At 43.6% G+C, this 20,683-nt stretch overlaps 1 protein-coding gene across 1 annotated transcript in view; it reads right to left on the bottom strand.

Annotated features, from left to right (window-relative positions):
• The window catches only part of tek (TEK tyrosine kinase, endothelial), a 70,785-nt gene that overhangs the window by 16,195 nt on the left and 33,907 nt on the right, over nt 1-20,683 (bottom strand). The window contains exons 2-16 of the mRNA XM_042326395.1: nt 19,846-19,986; nt 19,449-19,628; nt 18,620-18,730; nt 14,391-14,543; nt 13,804-13,935; nt 11,482-11,619; nt 9,364-9,489; nt 8,980-9,125; nt 8,402-8,546; nt 7,875-8,033; nt 4,457-4,591; nt 1,512-1,624; nt 1,074-1,254; nt 636-733; nt 253-490 (exon numbers count right to left, since the gene is read on the bottom strand). Of these exons, the coding sequence (XP_042182329.1) occupies nt 253-490; nt 636-733; nt 1,074-1,254; nt 1,512-1,624; nt 4,457-4,591; nt 7,875-8,033; nt 8,402-8,546; nt 8,980-9,125; nt 9,364-9,489; nt 11,482-11,619; nt 13,804-13,935; nt 14,391-14,543; nt 18,620-18,730; nt 19,449-19,628; nt 19,846-19,986 (2,196 nt within the window). The remainder of the gene's footprint in view (nt 1-252; nt 491-635; nt 734-1,073; nt 1,255-1,511; nt 1,625-4,456; nt 4,592-7,874; nt 8,034-8,401; nt 8,547-8,979; nt 9,126-9,363; nt 9,490-11,481; nt 11,620-13,803; nt 13,936-14,390; nt 14,544-18,619; nt 18,731-19,448; nt 19,629-19,845; nt 19,987-20,683) is intronic.

The raw sequence follows: 20,683 nt of genomic DNA, 5'->3' as shown, positions 1-20,683 counted from the left end.
TTACTGGTGTGATGTATTGTGGGTAACTAACTTACTGGTGTGATGTATTGTGGGTAACTAACTTACTGGTGTGATGTATTGTGGGTAACTAATTTACTGGTGTGATGTATTGTGGGTAACTAACTTACTGGTGTGATGTTTTGTGGGTAACTAACTTACTGGTGTGATGTATTGTGGGTAAATAACTTACTGGTGTGATGTATTGTGGGTAATTAACTTAGTGGTGTGATGTATTGTGGGGAAATAACTTACGAGAGCTCTCCTGTAGCGTCATGGTCTGGAGGGGAATATGAGGTTTCCCTAGACTCTCTCCCATGTTGTTCTTGGACCAGATCTCCACCAGGTACGGAGTGTCAGGTTTCAGACCACGCAGCTGGAACTGCATCTGATTGGCTACCTGACCCGGTAGCCCCTCCCCCTGCAGAGGAATGTTGATCTCTGCCAGCTGGCTGTAGTCGGCCAGGGTGTTGTCTTGGAAACGCAGCATCACCTAAGGAGCACATTGGAAAGAAGGCCGCAGGTTTGTTTTTGTGCTAATTCGTTGTGAATTGTTCAGAAAGTGTTCAATGTCGTCTCTGGTTGGAGCTGCTTTATATGTATTTTAAATCAATTCAAATAATCAATCAATGAATGACCTTGGAGATGGAGTAACCCTCGGCCAGAGACCAGGTAATGATGGCTGAGGTGTCTGTTACGTTGCAGCTCCTGATGGCGGACGGAGCCGGGGGCAACTCTGACAGAACAGACAGGATAGGACAGGTGTTAGAGTAGGTCACTTTGAGGGAAGTTGAAGAAATGAAAGCTGTTCTAGCTGTGTATATACAGTAGGATTTTTTTTAAATGTAGAAGACATCTATAGCCCCATAGTAGCCCTGTAGCAATCTCGAGACACAGAGACAAAACAATACATTGCTATTATTTTAAATAAAAACAAGCAAACCAATAAGATCAGAATCTCTGGTGTTATATAACACAACTATTACTAATTTCTTTTTCATTTGGCAGATCATCTTCCATCGGTCCTAAGTTGTTAAACCAGATCAAGTGTTGTTGTTGTTTTTTTAAGTCATTACCATTGCTGAGTGTCCATGCAGAGACAGGCTGGCTGTGTTGTCCCACTGACACCGTCATTATCCTCACCCTGCACTCATACTTGTGTCTGGGCTTCAAGTCTGGCAACTTGAGGCCAGTGGAGTTGGATGGGAGCTGGTAGGTCTTAATAGTCCCAGGGTCCGAGCTCTGAACACACTCCACCTGGTGACAGAATAATATCATAGAGTCATACGTACCAGGACATTTGACCTGGTGAAGTGGTGCTGACATAGGTCTTACAACAGACAAAACAATGCACACTAAATGTACATACTGTAACAGATGCTTTTAACCAGAAAGCAACTTACAGTACAGTGAGTATTAATATTAGTGTATGTAACCCAGGTTGGAATTGAACCCTTAACCCTGGCATTGCTAACACTACACTCTTACCAACTGAGCCACACAGGGACACTTACCTGGTAGGTCCAGTCTTCCGTTGCCGACCCAAGCCCCATCACACGGTCCCAGGACAGACCCAGGGAGGTCTGGGATTCAGGGACCAGCCTCACCCCCGAGGGGAGCGGGAGGTCTGGAGGAGGGGAAAGGAAGGAAGGGGTCGTTGAGGTAATTTAACTCTGATACATGGCTGTCTAACGGTCATAGGAGTTTACAACCATGTCTGAAGGTTAGAGGTCATTGGGAGACTGGGATCCCCGCCATAGGTCAGTTGAGTTAGTAGTGAAATTCCTTGGGCAACCAGTCTAAAATCTCATTGTTTATGGGGTTAGTTATGTAACTCAGAGGCTAGCGATAAATCAGGTTCCTATAAGGCCTCCATGTCTCATCTGTTAGGTTAAGATCAGAGGAACATTCCTTGTGTCCATAGAGAAACATCTTGATGTAGTAGCTCAATGCTTACACTATATATGCAAAAGTATGTGGACACCTTCAAATGACTGATTCAGCTATTTCAGCCACACCTGTGCTGACAAGTATGGAATCGAGCACACAGCCATGCAATCTCCATAGACAAATATTGCCGGCCTGACTGAAGAGGTCAGAGACTTCCAACGTATCACCGTCCCAAGGATGCCACTTTTCCAACAAGTCAGTTCGTCAAATTTCTGCCCTGCTAGAGCTTCCCCGGTTAACTTTAAGTGCTGTTATTGTGAAGTGGAAACATCTAGGAGCAACAACGGCTCAGCCGGTGAAGTGGTAGACCACACAGGAACGGGACCGCCGAGTGCTGAAACGTGTTGAACACGCAACAAAAGTCGTCTGTCCTCGGTCGCAACACTCACTACCGAGTTCCAAACTGCCTCTGGAAGCAACGTCAGCACAATAACTGTTCATTGGGAGCTTCATGAAATGGGTTTTCATGGCCGAGCAGCACCACACAAGCATAAGTACACCATGCGTAATGCCAAGCCTCGGCCGTAGTGGTGTAAAGCTCGCCGCCATTAGAATCTGGAGCAATGGAAACGCGTTCTCTGGAGTGATGAATCACGCTTCACCATTTGGCAGTCCAACGGACAAATCTGGGTTTGGCGGGTGCCAGAAGAACGCTAACTGCCCAAATGCATAGTGTAAAGTTTGGTGGAGCAGGAATAATGGTCTGGGGCTGTTTTTCATGGTTCGGCCCCTTAGTTCTAGTGAAGGGAAATCTTAATGCTACAGCATACAATGTCATTCTAGATGATTCTGTGCTTCCAACTTTGTGGTAACAGTTTGGGGAATGTGCCCACGTGCACAAAGCGAGGTCCATACATAAATGTTTTGTTGAGATTGGTGTGAAAGAACTTGACTGGCCTGCACATAGCCCTGACCTCAAACCCATCGAACACCTTTGGGATGTATTGAAACTCCAACTGCGAGCCAGGCCTAATCGCCCAACATCAGAGCCCAACCTCACTAATACTGCTGTGGCTGAATGGAAGCAAGTCCCCGCATCAATGTTCCAACATCTAGTGGAAAGCCTTCCCAGAAGAGTGGAGGCTGTTGTAGCAGCAATGTTCCAACATCTAGTGGAAAGCCTTCCCAGAAGAGTGGAGGCTGTTATAGCAGCAATGTTCCAACATCTAGTGGAAAGCCTTCCCAGAAGGAGGCTGTTAATAGCAGCAAAACAGGGACCAACTCCATATTAATGCCCATGATTTTGGAATGAGATGTTCGACGAGCAGCTGTCCACATACTTTTGGTCATGTATATATATATGACCTGAGGTGAAGAATCAGGTTACTGGGGTGGTTCTTACCCAGGTTACTGGGGTGGTTCTTACCCAGTTTACTGGGGTGGTTATTACCCAGGTTACTGGGGTGGTTCTTACCCAGGTTACTGGGGTGGTTCTTACCCAGTTTACTGGGGTGGTTCTTACCCAGGTTACTGGGGTGGTTCTTACCCAGGTTACTGGGGTGGTTCTTACCCAGTTTACTGGGGTGGTTCTTACCCAGGTTACTGGGGTGGTTCTTACCCAGGTTACTGGGGTGGTTCTTACCCAGCATCTAAATAAGGTTACTGGGGTGGTTCTTACCCAGTTTACTGGGGTGGTTCTTACCCGGGTTACTGGGGTGGTTCTTACCTGGGTTACTGGGGTGGTTCTTACCCAGGTTACTGGGGTGGTTCTTACCCAGCATCTAAATAAGGTTACTGGGGTGGTTCTTACCCAGCATCTAAATAAGGTTACTGGGGTGGTTCTTACCCAGGTTACTGGGGTGGTTCTTACCCAGCATCTAAATAAGGTTACTGGGGTGGTTCTTACCACAGAACTAGAATGTTCGTTCATTATAATTCTATGGATTGTATGGTTCTATGGTTCTTTCAAAGCCATTCTAATTATATGGAACGTATGGTTCTATGGTTCTTTCAAAGCCATTCTAATTCTATGGATTGTATGGTTCTATGGTTCTTTCAAAGCCATTCTAATTCTATGGATCCTATGGTTCTATGGTTCTTTCAAAGCCATTCTAATTTTATGGATCGTATGGTTCTATGGTTCTTTCAAAGCCATTCTAATTATATGGATCATATGGTTCTATGGTTCTTTCAAAGCCATTCTAATTCTATGGATCCTATGGTTCTATGGTTCTTTCAAAGCCATTCTAATTCTATGGATCCTATGGTTCTATGGTTCTTTCAAAGCCATTCTAATTCTATGGATCCTATGGTTCTATGGTTCTAAGCCATTCTAATTCTATGGATCGTATGGTTCTATGGTTCTTTCAAAGCCATTCTAATTCTATGGATCGTATGGTTCTTTCAAAGCCATTCTAATTATATGGATCGTATGGTTCTTTCAAAGCCATTCTAATTATATGGATCGTATGGTTCTATGGTTCTTTCAAAGCCATTCTAATTATATGGATCGTATGGTTCTTTCAAAGCCATTCTAATTATATGGATTGTATGGTTCTATGGTTCTCACCAAGCATCTGTGTGGAGAAGCTGGCCTCTGGACCGGGAAACCCCGCCCCTCCGGCGCCATGGCGACTCAGCTGGATGAAGGTGGTATAGTGGGTCATTGGAGACAGGTTCTCTAGCTTCACGACTGGACCAACCACTGAGAGGGAGGGAGAAAGAGATGGGGGATAGAGAGAAAGAGAGGGAGGGCGAGAGAGAGAAAGAGAGGGAGAGAGATGGGGGTGAGAAAGAGAGGGAGGGTAGAGAGGGGGGAGAGAGAGAAATAGAGGGGGAGAGAGAAATAGAGGGAGGAAGAGAGAGGGGAGAGAGAGAAATAGAGGGAGGGAGTGAGAGAGAATGGGGAAGAGAGAGAGAAATAGAGGGAGGGAGGGAGGGAGGGAGGGAGGGAGGGAGGGAGGGAGGGGGAGGGAGGGAGGGAGGGAGGGAGGGAGGGAGGGAGGGAGGGAGGGAGGGATAGAGGGATGAATGAGAGAGAGGGGAGTGAGAAATAGAGGGAGGAAGAGAGAGAGAAATAGAGGGAGGAAGAGAGAGAGGGGAAGGAGAGTGATAGAGGGATGGATGAGAGAGAGGGGAGTGAGAAATAGAGGGAGGAAGAGAGAGAGTGGGGAAGAGAGAGAGAAATAGAGGGAGGAAGAGAGAGAGGGAGGGAGAGAGAGTGGGGAAGAGAGAGAGGGACAGGGAGAGAAAATCATCACTTACATCCCTCAATGACTCCATATGATGCTGTGGAAGGGGACATTCTGGAACCAATGAATAGTAGTTTCCAAATCACAACAGATGATATCATTATAATTGTTCAGTACAGTCATGAAGACAAGTGGGATTCATTTCAGGAAACATTTACTGAAGCTCACAGGAATGTGATATCTCTGTTACACTTCATGGATAACATTTAGCAAATCATTATCCTTCCTTTGAGACCAGGGACTATCAGACTAAAAGAGCTGCTCTAGGATCCCACCCCCACCACCCCTCATAGCCTGGTTCCTCTCTAGGTTTCTTTCTAGGTTCTGGCAGAGCAGTTGGAGGCCACGGAAGGAGAGTTGTATGGCATTGAAGCTCGTCTGGAGGTTAGTTAACACAGTGTCCAAAGAAGGGACAGAAGTATACAGAATGGTGTCGTCTGCGTAGAGGTGGATCAGAGAATCACCAGCAGCAAGAGCGACATCATTGAGTGGTCTGGACAACAGGCCCTCCGATTTGACACAATGAACTCTATCTGAGAAATAGTTGGTGAACCAGGTGAGGCAATCATTTGAGAAACCAAGGCTGTCGAGTCTGCCGATAAGAATGTGGTGATTGACAGAGTCGAAGGCCTTGGCCAGATCGAAATGGTCGGTGATCTGTTTGTTAACTTGACTTTCGAAGACCTTAGAAAGGCCGGGTAGGATAGATATAGGTCTGTAACAGTTTGGGTCTAGAGTGTCTCCCCCTTTGAAGAGGGGGATGACTGCGTCAGCTTTCCAATCTTTTGGGATTTCAGAAGATACAAAAGAGAAGTTGAACAGGCTAGTAATAGGGGTTGCAACAATTGCGGTGATCATTTTAGAAAGGGAGGGTTCAGATTGTCTAGCCCAGCTGATTTGTAGGGGTCCAGATTTTGCAGCTCTTTCAGAACATCAGCTATCTGGATTTGGGAGAAGGATAAATGGGGAGGCTCGGACAAGTTGCTGTGGGGGGTGCAGACCGGGTTAGGGGTAGCCAGGTGGAAAGCATGGCCAGCCGTAGAGAAATGCTTATTGAAATTCGTGATTATAGTAGATTTATCAGCGGTGACAGTGTTTCCTAGCCTCAGTGCAGTGGGCAGCTGGGAGGAGGTGCTCTTATTCTCCATGGACTTTACATTGTCCCAAAACTTTTTGGAGTTCGTGCTACAGGATGAAAATTTCTGTTTGAAAAAGCTAGCCTTTGCTTTCCTAACTGCCAGTATATATTGGTTCCTAACTTCCCTGAAAAGTTACATATCGCGGGGGCTATTCGAAGCTAATGCAATACGCCACAGGATGTTTTTGTGCTGGTCAAGGGCAGTCAGGTCTGGAGTCAACCACGGGCTATATCTGTTCCTGGTTCTACATTTTTTGAATGGAGCATGCTTATTTAAGATGGTGAGGAAAGCACTTTTAAAGAATAACCAGGCGTCCTCTACTGACGGAGTGAGGTCAATATCCTTCCAGGATACCTGGGCCAGGTTGATTAGAAAGGCCTGCTCGCTGAAGTGTTTTATGGAGCGTTTGACAGAGATGAGGGGTAGTCGTTTGACCGTGGACCCATTACGGACGCAGGCAATGAGGCAGTGATCGCTGAGATCCTGGTTGAAGACAGCAGAAGTGTATTGAGAGGGCAAGTTGGTCAGGGTGATATCTAGGAGGGTGCCGTGGTGTTAAGCATATCCCAGTTTAGGTCACTTAACAGTACAAACTCTGAAGATAAATGGGGGGCAATCAGTTCACACATGGTGTCCAGGGCGCAGCTGGGGGCTGAGGGGGGTCTGTAACAAGCGGCAACAGTGAGAGACTTATTTCTGGAAAGGTGGATTTTTAAAAGTAGAATCTCGAATTGTTTGGGCTCAGACCTGGATAGTATGACAGAACTCTGACCTGGATCGTACGACAGAACTCTGCAGGCTGTCTCTGCAGTAGATTGCAACTCCGCCCTCTTTGGCAGTTCCATCTTGGCGGAAAATGTTATAGTCGGGATGGAAATTTCTGAATTTTTGGTGGCCTTCCTAAGCCAGGATTCAGACACGGCTAGGACATCAGAGTGGGCGGAGTGTGCTAAAGCAGTGAATAAAGCAAACTTTGGGAGGAGGCTTCTGATGTTAACACGCATGAACCCAAGGCTTTTACGGTTACAGAAGTCAACAAATTATAGTGCCTGGGGAATAGGAGTGGAGCTGGGGGCTCCACGGCCTGAATTAACCTCTACATCACCAGAGGAACAGAGGAGGAGTAAGATAAGGGTACGGCTAAAGGCTACAAGAACTGGTCGTCTAGTGCGTTGGGGACAAAATAAAAGGAGCCGATTTCTGGGCGTGGTAGAACAGATTCAAGGTATCACATGAATGCACATTAAACATGGCACAATTTATAGAATTGCAAGAAAATGAGCTTTAAACCTGCAAAAAATCTCTCCACCAACAAGAGTGGTATGAACAATTGTCATAAACAGTGCTTGTGCCCATACAAATACACACGCAGGGGGGGTCACAGGATGTTCCCCAATGCTGGAGTAAAACTGTTTGGGAACTCCCGGTGTACAGTACAGGTAAGAGTTCATGTCTGTGGTAGACAGTACAGGTAAGGGTTCATGTCTGTGGTGTACAGTACAGGTAAGGGTTCATGTCTGTGGTAGACAGTACAGGTAAGAGTTCATGTCTGTGGTGTACAGTACAGGTAAGAGTTCATGTCTGTGGTGTACACTACCTTCAACGGTCTTCCATACAGACGTATTGACCTGCTTGTAGATGACCTTGACAGAGGTCACCGGTCCGTCTCCTGTGTACGGATCCTTGTTGACCAGCACAACCAGGTGATACGGACCACTACTGTTCAACATGGGAGGATACTGGGGCATCGGAGGGACTGAGAGAAAGAGAGGAAGAGAGAAGAGAAGTGTTCAAATCCACATTCACGAAATGGAAGACATTTTCAAGAAAAAGACGACGAAGGAGGAGACGAAGACGAAGGAGATGAAGTGGAAGGAGGAGACGAAGAGGAAGGATGAGATGAAGGACGAGTCGAAGGAGGAGACAAAGACGAAGACGGAGGAGGAGACGAAGATGGAGGAGACGAAGAAGGCAAAGACGAAGGAGATGAAGAAGAAGGAGGAGACGAAGAGGAAGGATGAGATGAAGGACGAGTCGAAGGAGGAGACAAAGACGAAGACGGAGGAGGAGACGAAGATGGAGGAGACGAAGGAGGAGGCGAAGACGAAGCAGGTTTTCTCCTACCTTTGACGTTGACCATGAACTCTCTCTCTGCCTGCCCAGCTGTAGTTTTCACCTGACAGATCCAATAACCAGTATCTCTCTCAGTGATCTTATCCACCCTGAACTTAGACGTGGTCAGGTCATTCACCATGTCAGTGTCAAATGCCTAGGGAAAACATCAATCCAACCATACAAATATAATCACATATTAGTGCTGTGAATTAAGCATTTGATAAGAAGAAATGGCTAATGGGGTGATTGCTAATTGTGGTGATTGCTAATCATTGCTAATGCTAATTATTTTTGAATTATCATATAAAGAAACACACACTTAATATCCAATTTGATCATTTCTCTGCTACTTACATAGCTTGGTCCCAAATCCATGTGTGCTGTCTTGACACCGGTGTGTCTATGACCAGGAGTTGACAAGACAGCACAAACAGATGTGGGACCAGGCTAACATAACGTATAAGACAGCACAAACAGATGTGGGACCAGGCTAACATAACGTATAAGACAGCACAAACAGATGTGGGACCAGGCTAACATAACGTATAAAACAGCACAAACAGATGTGGGACCAGATTAACACTTACATATATTCTGGTTTTGCCTGGTTTGAGGAGCATGATCTCACTGTGTAGAGGAGCTGGTTGACCCGTGACGCTACAGTTGACAATGTACTGAACCCCAGCATTCACCTCTGTATCCATAAGGTTACTGACTACGACAGGTGGCCTGTCTAAAATGAAACATCATCAACAACAACAACAACAATGTACTGAACCCCAGCATTCACCTCTGTATCCATGAGGTTACTGACTACGACAGGGGGCCTGTCTAAAAGGAAACATCATCATCAACAACAACAACAACAACGTACTGAATTCTTCAATTCAGGGTGAGCAGTAACAACATCCACATAGATTTAAATATAATAGTGGAGAGTTTATGGAGTTGAAGTCAGTAAGTTTTTTAACCTTCTTTCTCGCAGCGAGCACCGTGTCGTCCCACACACACACAGCCACGGAACCGGTCGCAGTGTCCTTTGTCTCCACATTCACACGTCAGCCGGCAGTCAGCTCCATAGAACCCCGGAGGACAAGCTGGAGACACAGGGACAAACCCAGAAATACATGACAGTACTATCTATGAATAGCAAACCACTGTACTTTAGCAATAAGAAAGGTGATCGAGTATTATAACCCCAGCCAGATAGGATACCATACTTTATGGTAGCCTGGTCCCAGATCTGATTGTGCCAACTTATACGTTATGTTAGCCTGGTCCCAGATCTGATTGTGTCAACTTATACGTTATGTTAGCCTGGTCCCAGATCTGATTGTGCCAACTTCTACTTTATGTTAGCCTGGTCCCAGATCTGATTGTGCCAACTTAGACGTTATGTTAGCCTGGTCCCAGATCTGATTGTGCCAACTTATACGTTATGTTAGCCTGGTCCCAGATCTGATTGTGTCAACTTATACGTTATGTTAGCCTGGTCCCAGATCTGATTGTGTCAACTTCTACGTTATGTTAGCCTGGTCCCAGATCTGATCTGATTGTGCCAACTTCTACTTTATGTTAGCCTGGTCCCAGATCTGATTGTGCCAACTTCTACTTTATGTTAGCCTGGTCCCAGATCTGATTGTGCCAACTTCTACTTTATGTTAGCCTGGTCCCAGATCTGATTGTGCCAACTTAGACGTTATGTTAGCCTGGTCCCAGATCTGATTGTGTCAACTTCTATTTTATGTTAGCCTGGTCCCAGATCTGATTGTGCCAACTTCTACTTTATGTTAGCCTGGTCCCAGATCTGATTGTGCCAACTTCTACTTTATGTTAGCCTGGTCCCAGATCTGATTGTGCCAACTTCTACTTTATGTTAGCCTGGTCCCAGATCTGATTGTGCCAACTTATATTTATGTTAGCCTGGTCCCAGATCTGATTGTGCCAACTTCTACTTTATGTTAGCCTGGTCCCAGATCTGATTGTGCCAACTTATACGTTATGTTAGCCTGGTCCCAGATCTGATTGTGCCAACTTATACGTTATGTTAGCCTGGTCCCAGATCTGATTGTGCCAACTTCTACTTTATGTTAGCCTGGTCCCAGATCTGATTGTGCCAACTTATACGTTATGTTAGCCTGGTCCCAGATCTGATTGTGCCAACTTCTACTTTATGTTAGCCTGGTCCCAGATCTGATTGTGCCAACTTATACGTTATGTTAGCCTGGTCCCAGATCTGATTGTGCCAACTTATATGTTATGTTAGCCTGGTCCCAGATCTGATTGTGCCAACTTATATGTTATGTTAGCCTGGTCCCAGATCTGATTGTGCCAACTTATACGTTATGTTAGCCTGGTCCCAGATCTGATTGTGCCAACTTATATGTTATGTTAGCCTGGTCCCAGATCTGATTGTGCCAACTTATATGTTATGTTAGCCTGGTCCCAGATCTGATTGTGCCAACTTCTACTTTATGTTAGCCTGGTCCCAGATCTGATTGTGCCAACTTATATTTATGTTAGCCTGGTCCCAGATCTGATTGTGCCAATTTATATTTATGTTAGCCTGGTCCCAGATCTGATTGTGCCAACTTATACGTTATGTTAGCCTGGTCCCAGATCTGATTGTGCCAACTTATATGTTATGTTAGCCTGGTCCCAGATCTGATTGTGCCAACTTATATGTTATGTTAGCCTGGTCCCAGATCTGATTGTGTCAACTTATACGTTATGTTAGCCTGGTCCCAGATCTGATTGTGCCAACTTCTACTTTATGTTAGCCTGGTCCCAGATCTGATTGTGCCAACTTATACGTTATGTTAGCCTGGTCCCAGATCTCTTACCATCATTGATGATAATGACAACCATAGGAACATAATGAGAATGATAGCATAAACTGATCTGGGACCACCAGATCACAACTTCATTGTCCATTTTTTGGACAATGTACAGTATGTCAGTGTAGAAACAATAACCTGCCCAGGGACTGCCGATTGAAAAATTAGCCGGCTGGCTACAACCGTCACTTACACTGAAAAGTTGATTAATGTAAAAAATTAAATAAACTCAAACATGTCCTCTCCTCTCACCTTCACTACAGTTAAATCCTCTCCAGCCAGTAGCACAGGAGCAGCCGTATGGGTCTCTCTGACAGAACACCATGGATCTGCAGTATCCATCTCTACACCACTCTTTACACGTCCTCCCAAACTTACCCTCGCCACACACTGGAAAATAAATGACACTTTGATTAGGTTAAGGGTTCATTTGGACATATGCAGAAATATAGATCACATGTAACGCCATTCAATGTGTTAACAAATACTTAAAAAGAGATCATCCTAAATATATGGACCGTGCATCATCATTAAGGCACTAAAAAAAAAAAAAAAATCACTAAATACTTATACGACTGTAGATCTATTTAGTGATTTATAGAGGGTCATTTGCTTGGCTTGGCAGATGTTGGTTACTACCTACTGCCCTGACCACACCACACACTGGAAAACAAAACCGCATTCCAGCATTCTAAAGTCCAGACCAACATTCCATGGAGATTTGGAAACATTCCAAAGAGCGAGATAAGAGACCAAAGCACTAAATCACATGGCTCATAATCAGCCAGGATACATTTAGAAGACAATAAACCACATTCCCTTCGGGACAATAACGTTTTCTATCAAAATGAATGCCTGTAATGGGGGCGGCAGGTAGCCTAGTGGTTAGAGTGTAGAGGCGGCAGGTAGCCTAGTGGTTAGAGTGTAGAGGTGGCAGGTAGCCTAGTGGTTAGAGTGTAGGGGGGGCAGGTAGCCTAGTGGTTAGAGTGTAGAGGTGGCAGGTAGCCTAGTGGTTAGAGTGTAGAGGTGGAAGGTAGCCTAGTGGTTAGAGTGTAAAGGCGGCAGGTAGCCTAGTGGTTAGAGTGTAGGGGGCAGGTAGCCTAGTGGTTAGAGTGTAGAGGTGGCAGGTAGCCTAGTGGTTAGAGTGTAGAGGTGGCAGGTAGGCTAGTGGTTAGAGTGTAGAGGCGGCAGGTAGCCTAGTGGTTAGAGTGTAGGGGGCAGGTAGCCTAGTGGTTAAAGTGTAGAGGCGGCAGGTAGCCTAGTGGTTAGAGTGTAGGGGGCAGGTAGCCTAGTGGTTAGAGTGTAGGGGGGCAGGTAGCCTAGTGGTTAGAGTGTAGGGGGGCAGGTAATCACTCTTAGAGACTTACCCAGAAAGACTCACAGCTGTAATCACTCTTAGAGACTTACCCAGAAAGACTCACAGCTGTAATCACTCTTAGAGACTTACCCAGAAAGACTCACAGCTGTAATCACTCTTAGAGACTTACCCAGAAAGACTCACAGCTGTAATCACTCTTAGAGACTTACCCAGAAAGACTCACAGCTGTAATCACTCTTAGAGACTTACCCAGAAAGACTCACAGCTGTAATCACTCTTAGAGACTTACCCAGAAAGACTCACAGCTCTTAGAGACTTACCCAGAAAGACTGACAGCTCTTAGAGACTTACCCAGAAAGACTCTTAGAGACTTACCCAGAAAGACTCACAGCTCTTAGAGACTTACCCAGAAAGACTCACAGCTGTAATCACTCTTAGAGACTTACCCAGAAAGACTCACAGCTGTAATCACTCTTAGAGACTTACCCAGAAAGACTCACAGCTGTAATCACTCTTAGAGACTTACCCAGAAAGACTCACAGCTGTAATCACTCTTAGAGACTTACCCAGAAAGACTCACAGCTGTAATCACTCTTAGAGACTTACCCAGAAAGACTCACAGCTGTAATCACTCTTAGAGACTTACCCAGAAAGACTCACAGCTGTAATCACTCTTAGAGACTTACCCAGAAAGACTCACAGCTGTAATCACTCTTAGAGACTTACCCAGAAAGACTCACAGCTGTAATCACTCTTAGAGACTTACCCAGAAAGACTCACAGCTGTAATCACTCCCAAATGTGTTTCTAACATGTATTGTCTCAGGGGGGTGAATACTTATGTAATCAAGATATATTAGTGTTTTATTATTCATTTATTATTTAGAAATGGTAGAATTTTTCTTCCACTTTGACATTACAGAGTATTTGGTATAGATCATTGACCAAAAATGACCATTTAAATCCAATTTAATCCCACTTTGAAACACAACAAAATGTGGAAAGAGTCAAGGGGTCCGAAGACTTTCTGAAGGCTCTGTACATTCACAGATAAGAGATGTAGTGTAATTGCCTTGAGCATTTACAGAAACGTTGAATAATTGTCCCTGTCAAATAAATAGAATAAATACAATTAAATGATGTGCTTTTTACCAACTGGGAAAACATAGTGACACACATGCAGAACTCTCCGGTACAGTTACATGTATAGCTAGTACAGATACAGGGATACCCTAATAGAGGAAGGGCTGTTTTTACCAGTTTCACAGGTGTGTCCCTTGAAACCGGGTGGACAGATACACTCTCCTGTCTCGTCATGACAGACCCCTCCGTTGGAGCACCGAGGACAGCTATGTTCACAGCTCGGACCCCACAGGCCAGGCTTACATTCTAGGATTCAATCATAAAACACTCGTTAGGAAGCAATTCTCTAGGCTAAAGGGGGAAATCTTTTGGTCTGCAATGGATACATTTTACTTGGGTTGAGTCAATTCTAAATGGTCAATTGAATTTCCAATGTAGTGATCAGATGAAGTTTTCACAAAGAACTGACATATCAAAAACAGGTTGTTTTGGTAGAATAAGCAACATTGGGTAGTACTACAGTAGTACTGGGTAGAAGAAGAACTTACAGTAGTATTGGGTAGTTTGGGGTAGTAATACAGTAGTATTGGGTAGTAATGGGTAGTACTACAATAGTATTGTGTAGAAGTAGAACTTACAGTAGTATTGGGTAGTACTACAGTAGTATTGGGTAGTACTACAGTAGTATTGTGTAGAAGTAGAACTTACAGTAGTATTGAGTAGTACTACAGTAGTATTGGGTAGTATTGTGCAGTACTAACTTCTGACGATGAGCCTGGTGATGGCTGATGTGGGCTTGGCTCCAGCGATGGACCTGGCTGTGTAGAGACCTGCGTCTGAGGACTTCACTCCGAGGACGGGGTAAACCAGGATGTCTGGGATCTCATTCTTAGGCACTGAGTGGATGAAGGAGCCTGGAAATGACCGTACGTTTTACTGAGGAGGAGTCCGGTGATCCGTATTAACATGAGGAGTTGAATATTGTTGACCCGTAGGTTGTATGAGAATATTGTTGTCCCGTAGGTTGTATGTGAATATTGTTGACCCGTAGGTTGTATATGAATATTGTTGACCCGTAGGTTGTATGTGAATATTGTTGACCAGTAGGTTGTATATGAATAGCGTTGACCCCGTAGGTTGTATGTGAATATTGTTGACCAGTAGGCTGTATGTGAATATTGTTGACCCGTAGGTTGTATGTGAATATTGTTGACCCGTAGGTTGTATGTAAATATTGTTGACCCGTAGGTTGTATGTGAATATTGTTGACCCGTAGGCTGTATGTGAATATTGTTGACCCATAGGTTGTATGTGAATATTGTTGACCCGTAGGCTGTATGTGAATATTGTTGACCCGTAGGTTGTATGTGAATATTGTTGACCCGTAGGCTGTATGTGAATATTGTTGACCCGTAGGTTGTATGTAAATATTGTTGACCCGTAGGTTGTATGTGAATATTGTTGACCCATATGCTGTATGTGAATATTGTTGACCCGTAGGTTGTATGTGAATATTGTTGACCCATAGGCTGTATGTGAATATTGTTGACCCGTAGGCTGTATGTGAATATTGTTGACCCGTAGGTTGTATGTGAATATTGTTGACCCCTTGGGCTGTATGTGAATATTGTTGACCCGTAGGCTGTATGTGAATATTGTTGACCCCTTGGGCTGTATGTGAATATTGTTGACCCGTAGGTTGTATGTGAATATTGTTGACCCGTAGGCTGTATGTGAATATTGTTGACCCGTAGGTTGTATGTGAATATTGTTGACCAGTAGGCTGCATGTGAATATTGTTGACCGTAGGCTGTATGTGGTTGTGTGTGAATATTGTTGACCCGTAGGTTGTATGTGAATATTGTTGACCCACAGGCTGTATGTGAATGTTGTTGACCCCCAGGCTGTAGGCTGTATGTGAATGAATATTGTTGACCCGTAGGTTGGCTGTTATGTGAATATTGTTGACCCGTAGGCTGTATGTGAATATTGTTGACCAGTAGGCTGTATGTGAATATTGTTGACCCGTAGGTTGTATGTGAATATTGTTGACCCGCTGTATGGAATATTTGTATGTGAATATTGTTGACCCCTTGAGCTATATGTATGTGAATATTGTTGACCCGTAGGCTGTATGTGAATATTGTTGACCCGTAGGCTGTATGTGAATATTGTTGACCCGTAGGCTGTATGTGAATATTGTTGACCCGTAGGCTGTATGTGAATATTGTTGACACCTTGGGCTGTATGTGAATATTGTTGACCCGTAGGTTGTATATGAATATTGTTGACCCGTAGGTTGTATGAGAATATTGTTGTCCCGTAGGTTGTATGTGAATATTGTTGACCCGTAGGTTGTATATGAATATTGTTGACCCGTAGGTTGTATGTGAATATTGTTGACCAGTAGGTTGTATATGAATATTGTTGACCCGTAGGTTGTATGTGAATATTGTTGACCCCTTGGGTTGTATGTGAATATTTTTGACCCGTAGGCTGTATGTGAATATGTTGTTGAATACCCGTAGGCTGTATGTGAATATTGTGAATATTGAATATTGACCCGTAGGCTGTATGTGAATATTGTTGACCCGGGCTGTATGGAATATTGTATGTGAATATTGTTGACCCGTAGGTTGTATGTGAATATTGAATATTGACCCGTAGGCTGTATGTGAATATTGTTGGTTGTATGTGAATAGGCTGTATGTGAATATTGTTGAATATTGTTGACCCGTAGGCTGTATGTGAATATTGTTGACCCGTAGGATGTATGTGAATATTGTTGACCCTGTAGGCTGTATGTGAATATTGTTGACCCCTTGGGTTGTATGTGAATATTGTTGACCCCGTAGGCTGTATGTGAAATATTGTATTGACCCGTAGGCTGAATATTGTGAATATTGTTGACCCGTAGGCTGAATATTGTGAATGTTGTTGACCCTGTAGGCTGTATGTGTTGTATGTGAATATTTTTGACCCGCGGATTGTATGTATCAAACCTCTCATAGTAGCAGTGATGATTTTGTGATTATAGACCGGACCCTAATCCCATCTAGTGTTAAATTCAAATGTCCCGACCATCATATCTAAGCCAATATGACACCAATCTCAATGATAATTCACAAAGCAACTTGATTGGAGGTACACGACACACTCCACGCCTCTCGTCATGAGCCAGCCGTCCGTCCGTCCGTTACCGAGAACCACATACCACATGTTTTATCAGGGCTGTTAGCATTAGGTGCTAGAACTAGCTCAATATCTAAGCGTCGGATAAAAATGACATTAGAGAGTCCATAATGTGGCCAATTAGACTTGCTCTCGTTTAGACTCCGTAAGTTTGTAGAAGCAATATAGTTCTGAGTACATTTATAAATGTATCGCCCTCACATGCTAATTTTTGTCCGTTAATAGGAAACAAAGATGGGCTACCTTTTTGTAGCATTTCTAACAATGCTAACATGTTTGTTTTCAGACGTATCTCAGTGTTCTAACACCGGGTTGGTTGCTCGGCAACAACACATCTGCTCGCACCCAGAGGTTAATCAATACATAAACACAAGCAGATATTTTGATTAGGTTGGTAGTTAATTAGCTAACGTTACCTAGTCAACGTTAGCATGATTGTACAAAGCCCAGCAGCCAGCCTCTGTCGTTAGCTAACACCAGTCAGCTGAATGCTATGAAATTAAGGTAACTAGGCAATAAATGTGTTTGTTTTTAATTAGTTAGGTAGCTAGCTAACTAGTCAGCTAACGTAAAGTTATACCAGTCAGATGAGAGCTAAGGTTGGTTAGGTAGCTAACCAACAAAGAAAGCTAGCTAGCTATATTTTGCCAAGTAAGGTTTTTCATGATGTCATCATGTGTAAACTGCTGATCTGTAATCGGAGCACAAATAGTCAAGCAAACATATAACTATAACTTTAGCTACCGTGTATGGCCAGTTAACATTAACTAGCTAGCTGGGTAACGTTAGCCGAAGTAAAACTATAGCTACCGTGTATGGCCAGTTCATGCACCACAATACATCATATTTTCTTACGCAAAATATAACTAGTTAACATTAGTGACGTTAAATTTAAAACCACCAAACTTTGGGAAACTGACACGGTGCTCCAAGTTAATTTGCATTGCACAGACCAGGCTGTGGTAAGGAAAAACACTGCAGTTAGCTGCGCTACATTTCTTCAACTAAGAACAACCATGACCACAACACAAACCATAGCCGAGAAATCAAATTGCTTTGTTAAGAAATAATAAGCTAGTTATGAATTGCTTATACAGTGCATTCGGAAAGTATTCAGACCTAGATTTTTTCCCACATTTTATTACGTTACAGCCTTATTCTAAAATTGATTAAATACTTTTTTTTCTTCTCCTGAGGTTCTTGTAAGTATAAAAGCAAAGCTTTCTTTCATTAGATTTTTTTTCGTAACGGTATAATATCTTACTGTGGTGTATGAAGAAACCAATACTTTACCCTGTATACGGTACAAATTACATTACTGTGGAAGCACCTTCTGTTTGAGAAGGTTTGAATCCTAAGCAACCTGCCTACACAAAGTTTGAAGTACAATACCAACATAGCTACAGTAGCAGGTCAAAGCTGTGTGATGGAAAAACCTTGGTAGAGTATGGGTGGAGTAGGCATTGTGGTGCTCATGTGCATTTCTTTATTTTTAGGTGTAACGGATGTGAAACGGCTAGCTAGTTAGCGGTGATGCGCGCTAAATAGCGTTTCAGTCGGTGACGTCACTTGCTCTGCAAGGGCCGCGGCTTTTGTGGAGCGATGGGTAACGATGCTTCGTGGGTGACTGTTGTTGATGTGTGCAGAGGCTCCCTGGTTCGGCCCGGGTATGGGCGAGGGGACGGTCTAAAGTTATACTGTTACATAGGCTTCAATGCCTATTCTCACTTAAAACGTATTATTAGGTTTAAGGTTAGGATCAAATATAACTAGTTAGGCTACATACTGAAAGGTTTACCATTCTTATAGATGACTGCGTCCTCTGCAAACACTTTCCTGCGTGTGAAAGAGATGTTGACATCTTCTCCTATGCTGACTGTGATGGTCAGGGACTCTGGCAGGAATGCAGCTAGGGGAAAATATAAACACAATGGTAGAATACGAAACAGACAGCAGAAACCAGGAAACACAGCAGAAACCAGGAAACACAGCAGAAACCAGGAAACAGACAGCAGAAACCAGGAAACAGACAGCAGAAACCTGGAAACACAGCAGAAACCAGGAAACACAGCAGAAACCAGGAAACAGACAGAAACACAGCAGAAACCAGGAAACACAGCAGTCTGGAAGAGTTCTCCAATAATGCTTAGTTTTCTGCTAGATTTAAGTAATTGTTGTGTAACTTTTTCTGTCACGTAGTCCACAAATATTAAATAAACAACGAACAGAAATAGTGTTATTGTAACTCCCTAATGAAAACAATCAAAGCCAAATAGACAGAAATGGGGGGGGGGGATTAATGGTGGCACAGTTTCGCTGTGACTTCGCCGTGTGACTTAGGGTCCAGAAAGGAAGGCATCAGGCAAACAAACAGTCTGACAGGAAGAAGATGTCCACGTACCAGAAATCAACCCCGCTGTCTGTCTGTAGGCTTGACATTGTTTTGCGTTTCATTAGGGAGTCGGAATAACAGTTTATCATGCCAAAAAGGAATGTGGTGAACTTGTTTAATTTAAAACTTGTTTAATTTAGGAGCCACCGAAAACCTCAAAACATAACAGATTTTTTTTTGCCCATAGAAAATACAGAACTGTACAGTCTAGAACACAATATCAATGCGTCATTACCTTCATTCAGCATCTTGTAAGTATATATCTGATTTTTGTCACTCTTTCTGGCCCTGCAGTAGAATTCTCCAAAGATATCACTGCGAGTTTTCCATTCGATCTTGGAGGCATGGTGGTAGGCTGTATCAGGGCTGACAGGCAGGCTCTGGGGGTGGGTCAGGGGGAAGTCACGGCCCATACCTAACGGAAATGTACATGTTCAAAATGTGTTGGAAATACAATAACTACACCATAACACATTTTAATGTAACGAGAAAGTGTATGGTAAAATAAAACATTAAACAAAAAAGTATACAAATTTCAACTGTAATTGGAAACATTGCCATGCCAACGGAACATGTTAGAATTTTCAAACGGAAATGTGTTCATCTTGTGTGAAAGTCCCATCCTCATTTACCCAGGGTACTGCTGGAGCTGGATGTAACAATGTCCTGCCGGGAGGTCCAGTCACTACTGACACAATGGAGGGAGGAGTCTGATGATGTCACCATGGGGTCAGGGTTCACCAAGGTCAGGTCCGCTATGTCTAGGGCATCACCTGGGACAGACAGACAGACAGAGACACACAATTTACAAAAGGAGATAAGTATCAGAGATAATAAAACACAAGACAAAGTGAAAATAAATTGTTTATTTGGTTGGGCTATGACATCATTAGTAAATAAAGGTGTACAGTTTCCCATCATTGACCTCTACATGATATTGGGGACATTAGTATCAGTAATACATTGACCTCTACATGATATTGGGGACATTGGAATCAGTGTAACACCAGTGGTGTTGATGCTGGTGTGTGTTATACACGGTGAAAGAATCATGTGACGTATACAAACACTGTGTCTAATTTAATTTTTTGATACTACTGCACTGTTGGAGCTAGGAACACAAGCATTTAGTTAGATACTACTATACTGTTGGAGCTAGGAACACAAGCATTTAGTTAGATACTACTGCACTGTTGGAGCTAGGAACACAAGCATTTAGTTAGATACTACTATACTGTTGGAGCTAGGAACACAAGCATTTAGTTAGATACTACTATACTGTTGGAGCTAGGAACACAAGCATTTAGTTAGATACTACTGCACTGTTGGAGCTAGGAACACAAGCATTTAGTTAGATACTACTGCACTGTTGGAGCTAGGAAAACCAGCATTTAGTTAGATATTACTGTACTGTTGGAGCTAGGAACACCAGCATTTAGTTAGATATTACTGCACTGTTGGAGCTAGGAA

Source organism: Oncorhynchus tshawytscha, linkage group LG09 (assembly GCF_018296145.1).
Source record: "Oncorhynchus tshawytscha isolate Ot180627B linkage group LG09, Otsh_v2.0, whole genome shotgun sequence".
NCBI classification, from domain to species: domain Eukaryota; kingdom Metazoa; phylum Chordata; class Actinopteri; order Salmoniformes; family Salmonidae; genus Oncorhynchus; species Oncorhynchus tshawytscha.
Note: the sequence above shows the minus strand (reverse complement) of the source record. Positions and strands in the feature narration are given on the sequence as shown.